This window comes from Canis lupus, chromosome X (genome assembly GCF_048164855.1).
Source record: "Canis lupus baileyi chromosome X, mCanLup2.hap1, whole genome shotgun sequence".
NCBI classification, from domain to species: Eukaryota; Metazoa; Chordata; class Mammalia; order Carnivora; family Canidae; genus Canis; species Canis lupus.
Window position 1 is genome coordinate 22,321,327 of NC_132876.1, and position 18,741 is coordinate 22,340,067.

Here is an 18,741-nt window from a genome sequence, read left to right on the forward strand (position 1 = left end):
TCCCATTGCCCATCAACTTGCGACCAATGTTAGCACGTTCTTCATTCCCTGCCCCCCTGCCAGCTGCTCAGTTGGCCACTACATTCAACTTTGGCCTCGTGTCTACAATGTACATGAATGGGCTTCCCTTCAAGGGCTTCGTTAATAGCTTTCAGCATCTGCTTGCATTCCAAGCATCGAGTACTAAATCCAGAGAGGGCTTGGCATACGGCTGTATTGTTCTAATTGTAGAAAATGAAAAACATAGGAATGCACCCTCAACTACTGAACTTTAAGTTCCCATCTATTGATGGCTTAAAGCAAAAAAACTTAAGGAGCCCCTTGTGTTTGTGTGTGCACATGCACGTGCACACATTTGTTTGTAGAAAAAGATCTGAAAGTATTTGCATCAAATATACATCAATATGTTAATGGTTACCCATAAGGACTGGGATTGGGGGTGACGATATAAAGAACTTTCTTTATACCATCTATGTCTCTCTGTAGTATTTGAATTTTTATACCAATTACACAATCCTTTTTTTTTTATTAAAAACAAAAACTAAGGGGAACCTGGGTGGCTCAGTGAAGTGTCTGCCTTTGGCTCAGGTCATGATCCCAGGGTTCTGGGATCAAGTCCTGCATCGGGCTCCCTGCTCAGTGGAAAACCTGTTTCTCCCTCTTTCTCTGCTGCTCCCCTTGCTTGTTCTCTCTCTCTCTCTCTCTCTTTCTCTCTCTCCCTCTTTCCTTCTCTCTCTTTCTCTCAAAGAAAGAATCATTACAAAAAAGTGTTCTAGACCTCATGAATTATGTTAATATCTATTCCTTGCCATTACTCATTTAGTACTCCCATTTGCTAGTGGTATGATTTTAAGTCTAACAATTTCTATTTTGTTTTCTTATCATCAATGAAGGATTGGGGTTATAAACAATCATATGAGTCTTGGGCTGATTGGATAAAGTTAAGGAGTAAAGCATAAATTTCTGTGCATTCTGTAGAATGTAAGTGTCACAACTTCAGAAATCTTGTCTGTTTTGTTCACCACTACACCCCCAATAGCTAGTATTTTTGCCTGACATAGGCATGAATTCAGTAAATATTGTTGAGTGACTAGATGAATAAATGTTCAAATCAAAAGACAAAGTGAGCTACTCAGATATCTTTGTGGTGAAAGAGCAGAGGATATGCCATGTAGATGGCAAGAAAAGAGAGGAGCACTGCTTAATGGAAAAAAACCCAGGGACGCCTGGGTGGCTCAGCAGTTGAGCATCTGCCTTTGGCTCAGGGTGTGATCCCGGAGTGCCAGGATCGAGTCCCACATCAGGCTTCCTACATGGAGCCTGCTTCTCTCTCTCTGCCTATGTCTCTGCTTCTCTCTCTGTGTCTCTCATGAATAAATAAATAATCTTTAAAAAAAAAGGAAAAAAACCCAACTGAATCTGACTGGATGAGCGACATGGGACAGGTCTTTTCCTATCTCTGGAACTCAATGTCCTCATTAGTCAAGTGAGATAATTAGAAAATTTATAGTATTCAAACTTTATAATAATGGGCCCATATTATTCTTTTTGTATATTTTTTATTGGAGTTCAATTTGCCAACATATAGCATAACACCCAGTGCTCATCCAGTCAAGTGCCTCCTCAGTGCCCATCATCCAGTCACCTCATCCCCCGCCCACCTTCCTTTCCACTACCCCTTGTTCGTTTCCAAGAGTTAGGAGTCTCTCATGTTCTGTCACCCTCTCTGATATTTCCCACTCATTTTCTCTCCTTTCCCCTTTATTCCCTTTCACTATTTTTTATATTCCCCAAATGAATGAGACCATATAATGTTTGTCCTTCTCTGATTGACTTACTTCACTCAGCATAATACCCTCCAGTTCCATCCACGTTGGAGCAAATGGTGAGTATTTGTCGCTTCTAATGGCTGAGGAATATTCCATTGTATACATAGACCACATCTTCTTTATCCATTCATCTTTCGATGGACACCAAGGCTCCTTCCACAGTTTGGCTATTGTGGACATTGCTGCTATAAACATCGGGGTGCAGGTGTCCTGCCATTTCACTGCATCTGTATCTTTGAGGTAAATCCCCAGCAGTGCAATTGCTGGGTTGTAGGGCTGTTCTATTTTTAACTCTTTGAGGAAACTCCACACAGTTTTCCAGAGTGAGCCCATATTATTTAAAAGAAACTCAAGAGCATGTAAAATAGTTACAAAATAAATATTCACACAGTTGTGTGAGATGATGTTCACCTCACGTTGATGATGGTTATTTGTGGAGGTTTATTTTCATTTTGCTTTCCTCAAGTTCTTTAATATTTTATAATGATCATGTATCATTTTTACAAAAACAAACATCATTGCACTATTTTAAAGTGATGATCAGCATGTGAAAAAAAAACAAAAGAGGGATCCCTGGGTGGCGCAGCGGTTTGGCGCCTGACTTTCACCCAGGGCGCGATCCTGGAGACCCGGGATCGAATCCCACGTCGGGCTCCTGGTGCATGGAGCCTGCTTCTCCCTCTGCCTGTGTCTCTGCCTCTCTCTCTCTCTCTCTCTCTCTCTCTGTGTGTGACTATCATAAATAAATAAAAATTTAAAAAACAAAAGAAATATTGCAATTACCCAACATGATTAAAAGGAAGGCCTGAGGATTACAATTCCTATGGGTAAGATCAAGCCTTTTCCAGACTTGACACGTCTCCTGAGAAGGCGATGGGAGTACCCAATGTCATGCATGATCCACCACTCCACCTCACCCTGTAATCTCTGTTACCAACTTCTATGCACTGAATAAGGCACTAGACCCAAGAAGAGGCTACATTTAAAACTGCTCCTCAGCCAAGAGATCACTGGGACTTATGCTCTAAATGTCTATTTACTTCAGTCATCACAAAAGTTCAAACCACCTGATCATCTATTTTCACTCACCTTCTTTTCCACATGAAAATGAATACCTAATCAGACTCAGTCTACCACTTCTCCCCAAACCTCCCCAACCATTCTGTATTGCTCTCTGCAAAATCCCTGACATCCTCAATTTCCCTTGAACTTCATGCTTTATCCAAAACTTGACTCCCTTCTGAAGACACTGCTTCCTGTACAGCTTTCTCAAGTGGTGGCCATTTTTCTTTATACACAATGTTCCACTGGGCTGAGAAGCAGGATATATGTCCTTGCTCTTGCATTTTCTGTTCATGGGTGCTCCCTAAACTCCCTGGCCCAGATCCTTTTAATCACTTTGCTATCAGACCATATCACCTACTACCCCTCCTTATTGCAGTCATCTATTCTCCTCCTATTCGATCTCCCTATTCATCAATGGTTTTAGGTTCACTCTTTCTCACAACTGCTCATGTCATCATTTTTGGAGGTTTCAATACCCATGTGGAGTCTATGTACATGTGTGCATTGTCTACATTGCAAACAATCCATCCAATGCTCTGGCTTCTCAGTTGCTTCACTTCCAATCCAAAGATCTTATCCTCTTACCAAGCTCAGCCATCCATTGCACACTCTTTTCTTAGACCTTGTCATTACAAATTACCGCAGCACCTTAAAAATCTCAATTTTAGTACCCAGTCTCATCTCCAATTCCCTTTAATAAATCCACTCCACCGATCCTCCTACCCCTAACCATTATTTTTTGCTCTCTGTTACCCCCCTCATATCATTTCCATGTTTATCCAAGTTAGATCCCATGGTCCATTATTATAATCACTCTGTGGCATCCCTTCTCAACTCTCCAACTCCCTCTCCTGGAATGACACTTACCTGGAAAAATCTGAACCAAGACTTAATTGGATTCTCCATCTTCTTTATATCTGCATTCCAGCAACTGATTCTACCTAGCTGGGGCAAGTTTCAGTTGAAGCTTCATGACCTCAGGTCATAAGTGGGTTCTCATGCTTGCTAGAAATCACTCCCAAATTTTTGTCTCTAGCTCCAAATCATTTCCTGAATTCCAGGCTCATATAGCTTCCTGCTTGCAGTACTAGACATCTGCACTTGAATGTCTAATGGGCATCACAAATTTAATTTGTCCAAAATCAAATTATAATTTTTCCCCTAAATCGGTCTTTTTTGACATTTACTATCTCAATTCTTGCTAATTTCATCCTTCCAGTCTCCTAAGCCAAATGCCTTGGAGTCATCTTGCACTCATCACTATCTTAGGCTTCATTTTGTATTCATCAGCAAAGCGTTTTTGCTCTACCTTCAACACATATTCATAACCATATTACTTCTCACTACCACTATTCCTGCCCCCCTGGCCCAAGCTCCTCTTATCTCTTGCCAAGATTACTGCAACATCCTCCTGTTTGGGGTTAAATGCATCTCCCAAAAAGGTATGTTGAAGTCCTAACCTCTAGTACCTCAGAATGTTACCTTAGTTGGAAATAGACATCATTGCGGATATCATTAGATAAGTTATGATGAGGTCATACTGGAATATGATGGACCCTTAATCCCATATAACCGGTGTCCTTATAAAGAGAGGAGAGAATCACAGAGAGGGAGATTCCCATGTGAAGATAGATACACAGTGAGAAAGCTACATGACAACACAGGCACAGATGGAAGTGCTGCAGCTACAAGCCAAAGAATTCCAAGGATCAACAACCAACAGGAAGAGGCAAAGGTAGATTCTACCCAGATAATCAGAGGAAGCATGGCCCTGATGATACCTTAATTTCAGACTTCTAGCTTCCAGATCAGTGAGACAATGAATTTCTATCGTTTTAAAGCCACTTCATTCATGGTACTTACTTACGGTCCAAAAAAAACTGATATACCTCCTAACTGGTTTCCTAATTCCTACCCTTGATTACCCACTGCCTAGTTTTAACACAGCAGCCAGAATGATCCTGCTAATAAACCTCTGAGTCAGATCATGTCTTTCATCTGTTTAAACCCTGCAATAGCTCCACTTTTCATTCAGAGTAAAAGCTTTACAAAGGTCTCTAAGTCCTTATAAGTCTCTTCCCCTTTTATGAATCTGGTCCCTTCTGTTACCCACCCCCCTTCACTCTACTCCAGCCACACTGACCTACTTTGTTGCCCCTCAAACTTCCACACAGCTTCCATCAAGTCTTCTCATTTGATTTTTTCTGTAATTACAATAGCAGAGAGTTTGACCCAGTGCATGTTCCTGAAAGCTTGCTTAGCTTTCAACTGAGTGTGGCCCATATGTGCTTTGTGGCTTATACAACTTTACATATAAACAAATGCATACAGGATGGAACTGGTGGAGGGAGAAGCATAGTTTTACAAACTGCCCACTTGGAAAAGCCATATAGTTTAATGGTTAAGTAAATAAGACTTAGGATGTCCAAAAGAGCTAAGTTAAATCATCAAATTACTTCATGGTAAAAAAATGAAGATGACCTATCTGATTTTTACTTTAAAAAGAATCACTGCCCACCCCCAGCCCTGGACCTGTTTCCTCATCTATAAAGTGAGAAAATAAAAGTTAACTGCACTCTTAAATTAGATGATGCACGCAAGGTGATTGCCACATAGCAAGCATTTGGTAAATATCAGCTATTATTATTACTAATTAATGAAATTTAAAAGAAGTTTAAATATGAGTACTGAGAAACCAAGAATAATTATTTTGAGGTCTACCGAAGAATAAGCTAGGCTAGCATTTAAAGGGACACATTTTCCTTCAGGACAAGTGTGGGTTTAAAATTTTCCTTTTTTTAAAAAGATTTTATCTACTTATTTGAGAGAGAGGGTGAGAGCAAGAGAGAGAGAATGAATGGAGAAAGGGGCAGAGAGAGAAGCAGACTCCCTCCCAGGACCCCAGGTCCATGACCTGAGCCAAAGGCAAACATTTAACTGACTGAGCCACCCAGGCACCCCAGGCTTAAAAACTTAACAAAATTCATATCATACATTTGTGGAACCCTAGGATTTTACCAGGTACAGATAGAAAATGATGTTGTTTGTTTAGGTCTTTCTCAGCACTGACACTTTCTGTGTACAAATTATGTATTCATCATAGCACCCGTGAACTGGTACAATCCTGGGTCCTGCAATGGGCTTGGTTTCAAGGCCAGAGTTCCCCAGAAAGTATTGCCACCCCTAAACACCTCAAGTAAACCCAGCTCTGCGCCCCCCCACAGAAACACCCCAATATCAGGATTGATTTACCTTTTGAACAAAGAAAAATTTTTTACCTTTTTCTCAAAAACTATCGAACTCACAAAAGAAAACATTTAATCTATTAAAAAAATATATATCAGTCTCATAGCTCCAAAGGGAGGGTGATCTATTAGGACAAAATCACTGACAGGGTAGTTGTGGCAATTTCCACCTCCGTGAAAATGTGAGAAAATTGCAAGAACCTCAAGAAGGTTTGTGCTACTACCTAGGGCAGAAAGGTAGAATTAGAACCTAAATAGAAAAGCCAATGTTTTGACAGCCGTGATGTAGCCCACAGACTACATCTTCTCATTCTAAAAGTAAAGTAAGCAGACATAAGATAAATGAAAGGGATACCAGGATACCCTGCTGGTGTTGTCAAAGATGGATGGAAGTTCATTTGAATGTTTTGTTAGATTTCAAAAAATACGACAGTATTTTATTTTCCGAACTTTGTATGGTCTTTGATGAGAGTACGCCCTCTGGTGGCTATAGTCATGATTTGCAAGTGAATGGACCCCTTGAGTGATTTCAACTTCTCTAGAAGTGAAAAAAGGAAAATGATCTGATTTTAACTTAAAAAAAAAATCACCTGCCCTTCAAAAGCTTATATCATCGAGTTCAATTTATTTTAATAATTCTCTTTTTTCAACATGAGGGAAATATACCCAGTGTTCACTTTGTCTTTGAGTGATGAGTTCATGTTTGCTTTCTTCTTTTCTCTAATAAGCATGCATTATCTTTCATTTTCAAATTTTTTATTTGGAACTATTATAATCGGATAGAAAACTGTGAGTACCTGTGTATATTCCACTCAGGTCTCTAGGAATTTTATAATATTTTCCCATATTTGTTTCAGAATTTCTAATTATTTTTATTTTGAAACTTACACGAAAAGTGACGGATACAATTCGGAGTTTTATTTCCAGTTGCTGATTTGATGTCCCAAATACTTTAGTATTTAATATGAGCAAAGACATTTTCCTACATAATCACAATATAATAATGAAAATTTTCAGACCTCAAGTTCCGCTGATTGTCTCAATAATTTCCCCATGGTAGCTCTGATAACCCATACCAGACTCCTCCCATCCTGCCCCCATGTAGAGCATAGCCTTGCTTACCTTGTTCAGGATCAGAAACCTGGCACACCTCTCAAAGATGCTCTCCTCATCCAGCTTGGGCTCATATTCCCTCACCAAGCTTTTCCTGAGTAGATGCCCTGCTCACACTGTTCATGATCTGACACACCACACCATGCCACTCACATGTATGGATTCCCTCCTTACATTGATCCAGCTATGATTCCCCATGCCAAGCTGCCCACACAAAAGAAGAATATCTTAACCTTGTTTAAGCTCGGTTACGAGTTGAATTATGTAGCCACCCTCCCACAAAAGATATGTTGAAGGGCAGCCCCTGTGGCGCAGCGGTTTAGAGCTGCCTGCAGCCTGGGGTGTGATCCTGGGGACTGCGGATTGAGTCCCACGTCAGGCTCTCTGCATGGAGCCTGCTTCTCCCTCTTCCTGTGTCTCTGCCTCTCTCTCTCTCTGTGTCTCTATGAATAAATAAATAAAATCTTTTTAAAAAAAGATATGTTGAAGTCCTAACCCATAGAACCGCAGTATGTTGCAGATGTAACTAGCTAAGGTGAAATCATACTTGAGTAGGATGGGCGCCTAATGCAATATAACTGGTGTTCTTATAAGAAGATGGCCATATGAAAACGGAGACGTACCGAGAGGATATCATATGACAATGAAGGCAGGAATTGTGCACTTGAAAGCCAAGGAATACTAAAGATGGGTGGCAAATCACTAGAAGCTAGGAGGAGGCAAAGAAGGGGAGAGCACAGCCTTGATACCTTGATACCTTGATTTCAGACTTCCTGTCTCCAGAACTGAGAATAAATTTCTGTTATTTGAAGCCATCCAGGTGTGGTACTTTAAGGATGCCCCAGAAAACTAACACAGATTTTGGCACTGGGAAGTGGCTGTAACAAATACCTAACAGTGCGACTTTGAAATTGGTCATAGATAAGGGCTGGAAGAATTTTGAGGTTTATGATAGAAGAAATCTAGATTGCTTTGAGGAGAATGTTGCTTGAAATATGAACGTTAAAGGTGCTTTTGATGAGGTCCCAGACAGAGATAGCAAACAATTTGTTGGACACCAGAAAAAAAAAAACTGATCCTTATTGTAAAGTGGCAGAAAACTTGGCCAAATTATTTTCTACTATTGGGAGGAAAATGGAACTTGTAAGTGAAAAACTTAGTTAGCTAAGGAAGCCTCCAGGCAAAGCATGGAAAGCACAACCTGGTTTCTCCTTACTGCTTGTAGTAAGGTGATAGAAGAAAGAGATAAAGAACGAATTGTTAAGCAAAAAGGAACCAGAATGTAAGGATTTGGAATATTCTCAGTCTAATCACATTGCAAAAACTGGGAAAGCATGCTCTGGAGAGAACAAAAAGGTATAGCTGGACATTCTCTAAGAGATTATGAGTGTGACTCAAGGATCCAATCAACCATCTCAGCAGATGCTAAGAATAGAGATACAGTTATCCAGTTAAGATCTGAGAAGGGATGCCTGGGTGTCTCAGGGTGTGATCTCTGGATCCTGGGATCGAGTCCTGAATCAGGCTCTCTGCAGGGAGTCTGCTTCTCCCTCTGCCTATGTCTTTGCCTCTCTTTGTGTCTCTCATGAATAAATAAATAAAATCCTTTAAAAAAAATCTGGAGAACCCTCTTCTCTGATGGCTTGACTTCTGGGAATGCAGGGGAGACTGGCAAAGTTTTTGAGAATTTTCCTCCTCACAAACACTACAAGCATGGACTAGAAGGAACAGAGAGGAACAAAATGAAGAAAGAATGACTGGGAGAGCCATTGCAGGCACCTGGGCAAACCAGGCCTCCTGAGTTCCAGAGGGCAGAGTCACCACTTCCTTCTAGAGGGCAGAGCCACTGCCCAGGAATGAGAGGGTAGAGCCACCATCTATGATAAAGGGGGTGGAGCTACTACTCAGGACAAGGAAAAGGGGGTGGCCACGGTGTGGGGGGAGGGCAATCATGGGACTGGTCATGTCCTGGGTTTCAGAGATCTGAGCTCCCTTCTGGGTTCAGGGACTGGGGCCTCTTCCCAGGGCTAAGAAGTTCAGGTCACCATCTTGTTTCCAGAGGGAGGAGCCACCCCCTCAGCTATAGAAGGTAGGGTAGGTGCCCAAGACTTTGGGGGTGGGACCTCCACCCAGGGACCAGTCGGTAGGGTTATTGTCCAGGGGTGAGGGTCAGGGAGGCCACCTAGAGCCAGGGGCCAATCCATCTCTTCTTTCCAGATGGTGGGCTACCACTAAGAGCTGAGGACATGGGTCCAATAAACAGAACCAAGAGAATTACTCTAAAGCTCGAAACCCTAATGGAATTACTCTGTTGTGTTGTAAATTGCTTTAAACCAGCGACACTTTTTTTTCCTTCCAATTTCTCCCTTTTTGGATGGAAATATTTGTCCTATAACTGTCCCATGTCTGTCTCTTGGAAGCAGATAACTTGTTTTCTAGGTTTCACAGATCCACAGACGGAAAGAAATTTGCCCCAGGATGAATCATACCCTGAGTCTTACCCATACCTAATTTAAATATTTGGATGAGATCTTGGACTTAGCCTTGATGCTGAAATGGGTTAAGACTTCTGAGGCTATTGGAATTGGGAAAATTGCATGTGGGAAGGCCATGAATTTGGGGGAAGGGGGCAAAGGGCAAACTATTACTGGTTGAATCATGTCCCCAGAAAAGGATATATTGAAGTCCTCACCCACAGTGTCTCAGAATGTGACCTGATTTGGAAACAAGGTCATTGTAGATATAATCAGCTATGTTAAAATGAGATCATACTGGAGTAGTGTGGGCCCCTAATCCAATATGACTGGCTCCTTAATAAGATGACTACGTGAAGACAGTGACACACCAGGAGAATTCCATGTGACAATGAAAGCAGAGATTGGAGTTATGCAGCTGCAAGCCACAGAACCAAAGATTGCCTGCAAACCACCAGAAGCTAGGAAGAGTCAAGGAAGGACTCCTCTACAGGCTTCAGAAGGAGCATGGCCGTGCCAACACCTTGGAGATGGTGGCATCTGTGCTCCTTCCCCATGAACCTGGGTGGACTTTTGTAACTGCCTCAACCAATAAAATGTGGTGAAAATAATGCTGCACGACTTCTGGGGCTAGCATATAAAAGGCAACATAACTTTCACCTGGTGCATGCTCAAATCTCTCTCTTTCTCTCTCTCTCTCTCTCTCTCTCTGCGTGTGTGTGTGTGTGCCCTTGGAAAGCAGATATTATGTTGTGAGGAAGCCCAGTTAATATGGAAAGACCAGGTGTGGGTATTCTGGCTAACAGCCCCAGATAGGCTGCTAACCAGTATTTAGCATCAATTGTCACACATGTGAGTGAACAGAGCTTCAAGATGATTCCAGACTCCACCTGCAAGTCTTCCAACTGAAACCCCAGACATCATGGAAGAGACAAACTATACCTTCTGATACCCTGTCTGAAACAGAAGCCAAGGAAGTGATAAATGGTTTTGTATTGTTTTAAGCCCCTAAGTGGAGGGGTAACAATAGGTAACTAATGCAGATTGTTCATAGTTGATAGTTCTCTGGCATAACAAGAAGCTACTTCTGGATATAATCGTAAATGACAAATCCAGGACTTTGGAGCTGATGCTATAATTGGATAAAACTTTCAGGGTCTTGGGAGAGGTAAGTATATTATGCTTATAGAGGAACATGAACCACAGGGACCAGAGGTGGACTGTGCTATATTGTTAGATTAATCATCTTCAATTAAAACACTTCTCTATATCCATGCCCTTGGTTAATCTTCTCCTAGGCTTTGACCGATGTGATTCAAAATCTTTAAAGTACCTGTACTTTGGGGCTTGTCCTTTCTCAATGCTAGGAACCCTAAGACCACTGTGTGAAGAAGCATGAGCTTACCTGCTAGAGGATTAAAAAAAAACTCATGAAGAGAGAGCCTGATTATCCCAGTCATTCCAACTGAGGCCCCAGAATTAACCAGGCAAAAAAAGAGCATAGTTATGCAAGGCAGTGGTGACAACATAAGCAAAGACAGAGTTATGAACTAGCCAGCTGCATGCAGAGGAGCAACTAAAAGCAGTTCTGTATTACTGTAGTGTCAAGTTTTAGAGGTGGTATTGCAATAGTGTCTTGGAAGACCAGGCCACAAAGATATTTTATACTTTGCTTTCATTCTTCCTGAGAGTCATTAGGAGTTTTAAGCATGGGAGAGACATGATCACTTTGCAATTTAGAAAGATCATTCTTATGGCAAAATGAAAGATGGATTGGAGAGGTGAAAGATGGAAGAGATACAATAGTGTGGCTATGATAATAGTGAGGACAAGACATGATGAGTGGCTTAATTGGGGCAGTTGTAGAAGAAATGGCAAGAAGGAGAGAGATATGGGAAATATTTAGGAGGCAAAAACAGTAGGACTCTGGGATAGATTGAATGTCAATGTTACAGGGAAATAGAGGCTTCTAGGTTATTAGCTTGGATAGCAGTGGTACCAGTCACTGAAAGAGGAAATACAGGAAGAATAGTGAGGCCTTTGTTTTGTTCTGTTTCACTGACGGGAGGTTGAGTTGAATTTTGAGTATGTCGATTTCAGTTGCTTGTCAGACATCCACATTGAGATGTTTGGCTTGTAGTAGAGTGTATCACCAGGCTAGAGTGTTAAATGTGGGAGTTATAATTATATATGTGGAATTATTTTTTTATTATTTATTTATTTATTTGTTTATTTATTTATTTATTAAAGACACAGAGAGAGAGAGAGAGAGAGAGGCAGAGACACAGGAGAAGGGAGAAGCAGGCTCCATGCCGGGATCCCGACGTGGGACTCGATCTTGGGACTCCAGGATCGCGCCCTGGGCCAAAGGCAGGTGCTAAACCGCTGAGCCACCCAGGGATCCCCTATATATGTGGAATTAAAACAAGAACACATGCAAGTGTGCAGTGCTTTGATTAAGAATACAGCTTTTGGGGGCACCTGGGTGGCTCAGTGGTTGAGCAACTGCCTTCGGCTCAGGTCATGATCCCAGGGTCCTGGGATCGAGTCCCACATCGGGTTCCTCACAGGGAGCCTGCTTCTCCCTCTGCCTATGTCTCTGCCTCTTTCTGTGTGTCTCTCGTGAATAAATAAAATCTAAAAAAAAAAAAAAAGAATACAGCTTTTGGAGGGAGCCTGGGAAGATGACAGAGTAGGAGGAAACTAAATTCACCTCATCCCATGGATACACCTAGATTACAGCCACATCTGTACAACTGACTCAGAAAACAACCTGGACTGGCAGAACAGACTCTCCACAATCAATCATAAAGAGGAGGCCATACCAGGATTGCGGGAGGGGCAGAGACCCATCTGGAAACGAAACTCTTAGGGAGACAAACCACAAATTGGAGGGACACCACAATCATGGAAAAGGGAAAGAACAGACCCCACACCAGGCACCCCACACATGAAGGAACTATACTGGGAAGACAAGTCCCCATTAACATTTGGCTTTGAAAACCAGTCTGGCTTAACTTCATTAGTTTGTACAACCAGCAGGACTTAACTCTGGGTACCTTAAAAATCAGCAGCCTTGGCTCTGGGACAGCCAGACAGTGATAGGAAACTAAGTCCTCACCCTTAAAGAGACAGCATAACAAACAACATAGAGATACAGCATAGAAGAAGCAGTTTCAAAAGTATCTGGAGTCTATGGGAAGGAGATTTATTTACTAATTTCAGAACAGGTGCTGGAGGGGCTGGGATAATTAGGAGACTCCTTTAAGAACAAGAGTTGGAGGGCAACATTTCTCTCCCCGCTCCTCCCAGCCTAGACCCAGACAACTGTGAGAACCAACATGAACACTCTCCATCTAACTTATCAACTCCAAAATGCAAACCCCACGCATGCATTTTCCCAAGGATTCTCCCCATCCAAACTGCCCTACTCAGCAGGAGTCCCTCCAAACTGGAGTCTCATTGTACAAGCAGCTATGATAGTGACCAGCACCACTTCAAAGCAACTCCTGCCCTGGGGAGAGGGGAAGATAACTACACATACCAGTTCAACTGCAACCCCATCAGTGGGCTGAGGGCAGACATCTCATCTGACTGCTGGCCCCACCCACCAACAAAAACCTCAGAGTGGGCAGCACAAAGAGAAAGGCCTGTACTTTGGGGTCACTGTAAACCCAACAGTAGACTGGAGGCAGAATTCTGGTCTGACTGCAGGCCATACTTACCAACAAAAGCCACTCAGGGGTCAACACAGGGAGAGTGCCCTGCAGTTTGGTGCCACCACAGCCCCTGAAAATGGGCTAGGGGCAGGCATCTGGCCTGATTCAACTATAAGCCCAAAGCAACCTGAAACTGGCTCCTTAAGAGCACAGGGACAACACCCTGCCCACAATGGACCAAGTGGACCATTGCAGTTGACTGGAATAAAGGCAAAGGCAGTTCAGCCACAAGAGTAGGGTGCATGCAACACACATAGGAGAGACCCCTAAAGCACCTGGTCCAGGTGAACAGGGGACACTGCACTATAGAGCACTAAAGGATCTCTTCATAAAGACACTACTCTCAAGCTCAGGATTCATAGCTGATTTTCCTAATACATAGAAACAAACACAGAGCAGCACCTGGGTGGCTCAGTTGATTAAACAACTGCATTTGGCTCAGGTCATGATTCCAGGGTCCTGGGATTGAGCCCCATGTGGGGATCCCTGCTCAATGGGGAGCCTGCTTCTTCCTCTACCTCTGCGTGCCACTCCCCCCTGCTTGCTCTCTCCCCACCCCCCACTTTGAAATAAATAAATAAAATGTTTTTTAAAAAATAAAAAACAAAGAGTTGGACAAAATGAGGACACAAAAGAATATGTCCAAAATAAAAGAACAGGAAAAAAATCACAGCAAAAGAGCCAAATAGAACAGAAATAAACAATATGCATGATAGATAATTCAAAGTAATGGTCATAAAGACACTTAATGGATTTGGGAAAAGAGTGGAGGATCTGAGAGAGACCTTAGACAAAGAGAAAATATAAAAAAGAACCAATCAAAGATTAGGAACCCAATAGCTGATATTAAAAATACATTAGAAGTACTCAAATACATAAAACAACTATTAACAGACATAAGGAAGGAATCAATAGTAATACAATAATAGTAGGGGACTTTAACACTCCACCTACACCACTGAATAGATCATCAAAATAGAAAATCAACAAGGAAACAGTGACTTTGCAGGACACATTGGGCCAGATGGATTTAACAGATATATTCATAACACTCCATCCAAAACCAGCAGAATCCACATTGTTTTCAAGTACACATGGAATGTCCTCCAGAATAGACCACAGGTTAGGCCAAAAACAAGCCTCAACAAATTCAAAAAGACTGAAATCATATTGTGCATCTTTTCCAACCATAAGAATATGAAGCTAGAAATCAACTACAAGAAAAAAATCCGGAAAAAGCACACAAATACATGGGGGTTAAATAACATGCTCATAAACAATAAATGGGTCAACCAAGAAATCAAAGAGAAAATTAAAAGAATACATGGAGACAAATGAAAATGAAACAGTAATAGTCCAAAATCTTGAGGGTGCAACAAAAGCTGTTCTAAGAGGGACTGTTACAGCAATACAAGCCTATCTAAAGAAGCAAGAAAAATCTCAATTTAACCTTGCACTGAAAGGAGCTAGAAAAAGGAAAACAAATAAAGCCTAAAGCCAGTGGAAGGAAAGAATAATAAAAATTAGATCAGAAATAAATGATATAGAGACTAAAAATAATAGATCAATGAAACCAGGAGGTAGTTCTATGAAAAAAGTCAACAAAATTGATAAACCTTTAGTCAGACTCATCAAAGAGAGATAGAGGACACAAATAAATAAATCAGAAATGAGGGTGGAGAAATAACAACTAACACCAAAGAAATACAAAGGACCATGAGAATTTTATTAAAATATGTGCCAAAAATTGGACGACCCAGAATAGGTAAATTTCTAGAAACATATAGCCTTCCAAAATGCAAACAGGAAGAGATAGTAAATGTGAACAGACTTATTACTATCAAGGAAATTGAATCAGTTTGGTAGTATTCACCTCTGAAGACCTTTGGTCCTAGACTTTTGTTTGTCAGAAGTTTTTTGATTACTATGTTCTATAGGAAAAGAAAGAAAAGAAAAGAAAAGAAAAGAAAGAAAAGAAAAGAAAAGAAAGAAAAGAAAAGAAAAGAAAGAAAAGAAGAAAGAAAAGAAAAGAAAAGAAAAGAAAAGAAAAGAAAAGAAAAGAAAAGAAAAGAAAAGAAAAGAAAAGAACAGCTTTTGGAGTCAGTTAACCTGGGTTCATATCTCAGCTGTGTCACATAATAGCCACTGCCATTGCAAGCAATGTCTTCATCTGTAGAGATGGAGCAAACATAGATAAGGTGTTGTGAGGCTTAAAAGAGATGAGTGTTGAGCATAGTGTCTGAAATTAGTAAATTCCCAATAAATACTACTTATTGTTACTAAATGGCCAAAAGAACAAAAAAGTGGACCAAAAACATGGAGACAGCAAATGGCCAACAAGCATATGAAAAGCTGTTCAACATCACTAATTATCAGAGATAATTTTTGATACAAATCAAAACCACAATGAGCTATCACCTTACACGATTAGGAGAGCCACTATCGAAAAAATGAGGAGAAAAAAAAAAAAAAAAAGAAAAAATGAGGAGAAAAAAATAACAGTGAGGGGGCACCTGGGTGGTTCAGTGGTTGAGCATCAGCCTTTGGCTCAGGGCCTAATCCTGGGGTCCTGGCATCAAGTCCTGCATTGGGCTCCCTGCGGGGAGTCAGCTTCTCCTTCTGCCTATGTCTCTACCTCTCTCTGTGTCTCTCATGAATAAATAAATAAAATCATTTTTTAAAAAGAAAAAAACAGTAAGGACATGAAGAAATTAGAGCCCTTGTGTACTACTGGTGAGACTGCAAAATGGTGTGATCACTATGGAAAACAGTACAGAGGTGCCTCAAAAATCAGAAATAGAGTTATACAAGCCAGCAATTTCACTTCTGAGTATATAGCCAAAAAACTGAAGTAGGGTCTCAAAGAGATATTTGCACACTTATGTCCATAGCAGCAGTATTCACAATAGCCAAGAGGTGGAAGCAACCTAAATATTCATTGATGGTTGAGTGGATAAAGAAAATGTGGTGTATACATATAATTTAAAGTCTTAAAAAGGAAAAAACCCTACTACATGCTACAACATGAACAAATCTTGAGTACATAATGCCAAGTGAATTAAGACAATCACAAAAAGAAAAATAATATGTGATTCCACTTATATAAGTGATCTGAAGTAGTCCAATTCATAGAAACAGAAAGTAAAATGGTGGTTACCAGGTGCTGGGGGAAAAGAAAGAGGAGTTAAGGGGTGTACAGTTTCAGTTTTGGAAAATTTAAAACTTCTGGAGATGTGTTGCACAACAATGCGATTATACTTAACACTACTGAACTATGCAGTTAAAATGTTAAAATGTAACTGTACAGTTAAAATGTTATGACGGTAAAAAGTAATTTTTTAATCACAATAAAGAGATACATAAAACAACACAGAGACAAAGTACAAACTCCTGACACATCAGGTGCGGTCTCAGCCTTTAATGTATTGCCATCTAGTAAGCTCTTAAGCAGCAGGAACTGTTTTACTCACTGTTGTCTCCTCAGCACCCAGTTCAGTGTCTGGTATTAGAGAAGGCACTCAAAAATGTTGGCTAAGCTAATGGGAAGGGAGGAAAAAAGAAACTGGAGAAAGGGAGAGAAAGGGAGGGAGAGGAGGCCAGATGGATGAAGAGCCCAAGTCAGGAAAAAGGAAGACAAGGGAAGAAAGTATTGAACCCTTAAAAAGCTATTGTGCCCTATGTGGAATCTGGAGAGGTGGTATGCATAGGGCAAGGGCGGGGCGGGGGGGGGCTTGGTGTCTAAAAAGTCCGCAGAAGTGGAAAGCCGAGCTAAGACAAACTACACAATTACTACTACAATCAACATATGCACATGTGTTGAACAGAATCACGGCTGGTTGGGGGGGCCAGGAAGAATCGTAAAAATTACAGCCAGCGACCCACTGACAAAACTTGATACATTCTGGTTAGTCTAAATGAGAGGTGCTACTTTTAGGGAGAAACGTAATCTGCGTGCGCTCTCAACACCACCCCTTCAGACCACTTCTCCAAATTCTGAGGCACTAAAACCTGCGCATGCGCCGAAGGTTCGAGGCAGCAAGGCAGCCGGAGCGGTGAGCCGTCCCGGCTAGCCGTCCCGGCTCCCTTTCACCTCCGCAGGGTCTACGCGAGTTGAGGACGTCAGCTGTCCAGCGCAGAATGCATCACAGTGAGGGGCGTGGCCTAGAGGACGCGTTACCCTGGCGATCACCGTCTTGGCGGCCCAAACTTGATCAAAGCGTAGAGCGGGAAAGGTGTAATTGAAGAGGAGAAACGAAGACGGCTCGCAGCTCTAGCCCCCGGCACCCTGGGGGCTGATGGGTGGCCATGGATCTGTACCTCAGCAACTGCTATAAGGCTGCTGAAGCCGCTGCCACTAAGGCGGCCGCCAGCAGGCTAACTGCCGACAGAGAGCAGTGCGACACCGTGAGTGGTGGCCAGCCTGTAGTCACCCTCCTCCTAGCTCCTGGGCAGGATCTCGGGAAGGCGGCGGACGGAAGGGGCGGAGAGCTCAGCCGAACGAGGGTGAAAGAGGCGGGTGCTTGACGACTCCGCTTCAAGTTCCCGGGCCCGGCAGCCCGTAGCGAGAGCTTGCCTGTGGCCAGGACCAACCAGCCTTGGGTGGGACCCAGAGATCGGGCTGGTAACCCGGGGAAGCTGGCAGGCCTTCCAGGTTGTCAGCAGGGCGAGCTCTTTCAACCCCGAGCGTAGGATTCTTTGGTTTATTTGGAGGTATTAGCCCATTTTAATGTGAGTAGATCGATCTCAACTAAAAGAACAGTTCTTAAAAATAGACAGTCTTTCTCATGGTATCTGACAGGGCTCACACAAAAAAACCATTCCAGAGGTCGGAGCAGCTAATCTTTTGGATCTTCCTCTTGGGGTCAAGCTGCCTATTATCCCAGGAAGCAACAATGTATTCTATACTACGAATATAAGTGAAAAGGTAAACTGAGTTTTAATGGTGCTTAAGTTATTTTCTTTACCCTTTTCAGCTTGCTATTAAACTCGAAACACTGCTATGATTTTGCTTTCAGTCAACTTCAATTTCACATACCACGTGAAGTTAAATGAATTGATTAGTGTCTGAACTTCACTTTAATGATGGAAAACCTCAATGTTGCCCCCAGCCATCCAATTCAGCCCTGTCTCCAACCCAAAGCTTCAGTTTCCAAAGGTTGGGTGGGGTCTTTTCTGCCTACCTACACTTATCTTGCTAATTCTTACTTCAGTGCCTTTGTCCGTCTGGCTTCCACAACCTGGCATGCACTTTCCTCCCCTTCCTGACCTCCAATTTGATCCATCTTTTAAGAGCTAC

At 42.0% G+C, this 18,741-nt stretch overlaps 1 protein-coding gene across 1 annotated transcript in view; it reads left to right on the top strand.

The window, feature by feature from the left end:
* The first annotated feature begins 17,475 nt into the window (after positions 1 to 17,475).
* LOC140628416 (fibrous sheath-interacting protein 2-like) overlaps positions 17,476 to 18,741 on the top strand; it is a 75,231-nt gene continuing 73,965 nt past the window's right edge. The window contains exons 1-2 of the mRNA XM_072817791.1: positions 17,476 to 17,849; positions 18,244 to 18,369. Of these exons, the coding sequence (XP_072673892.1) occupies positions 17,751 to 17,849; positions 18,244 to 18,369 (225 nt within the window). The 5' untranslated portion in view covers positions 17,476 to 17,750. The remainder of the gene's footprint in view (positions 17,850 to 18,243; positions 18,370 to 18,741) is intronic.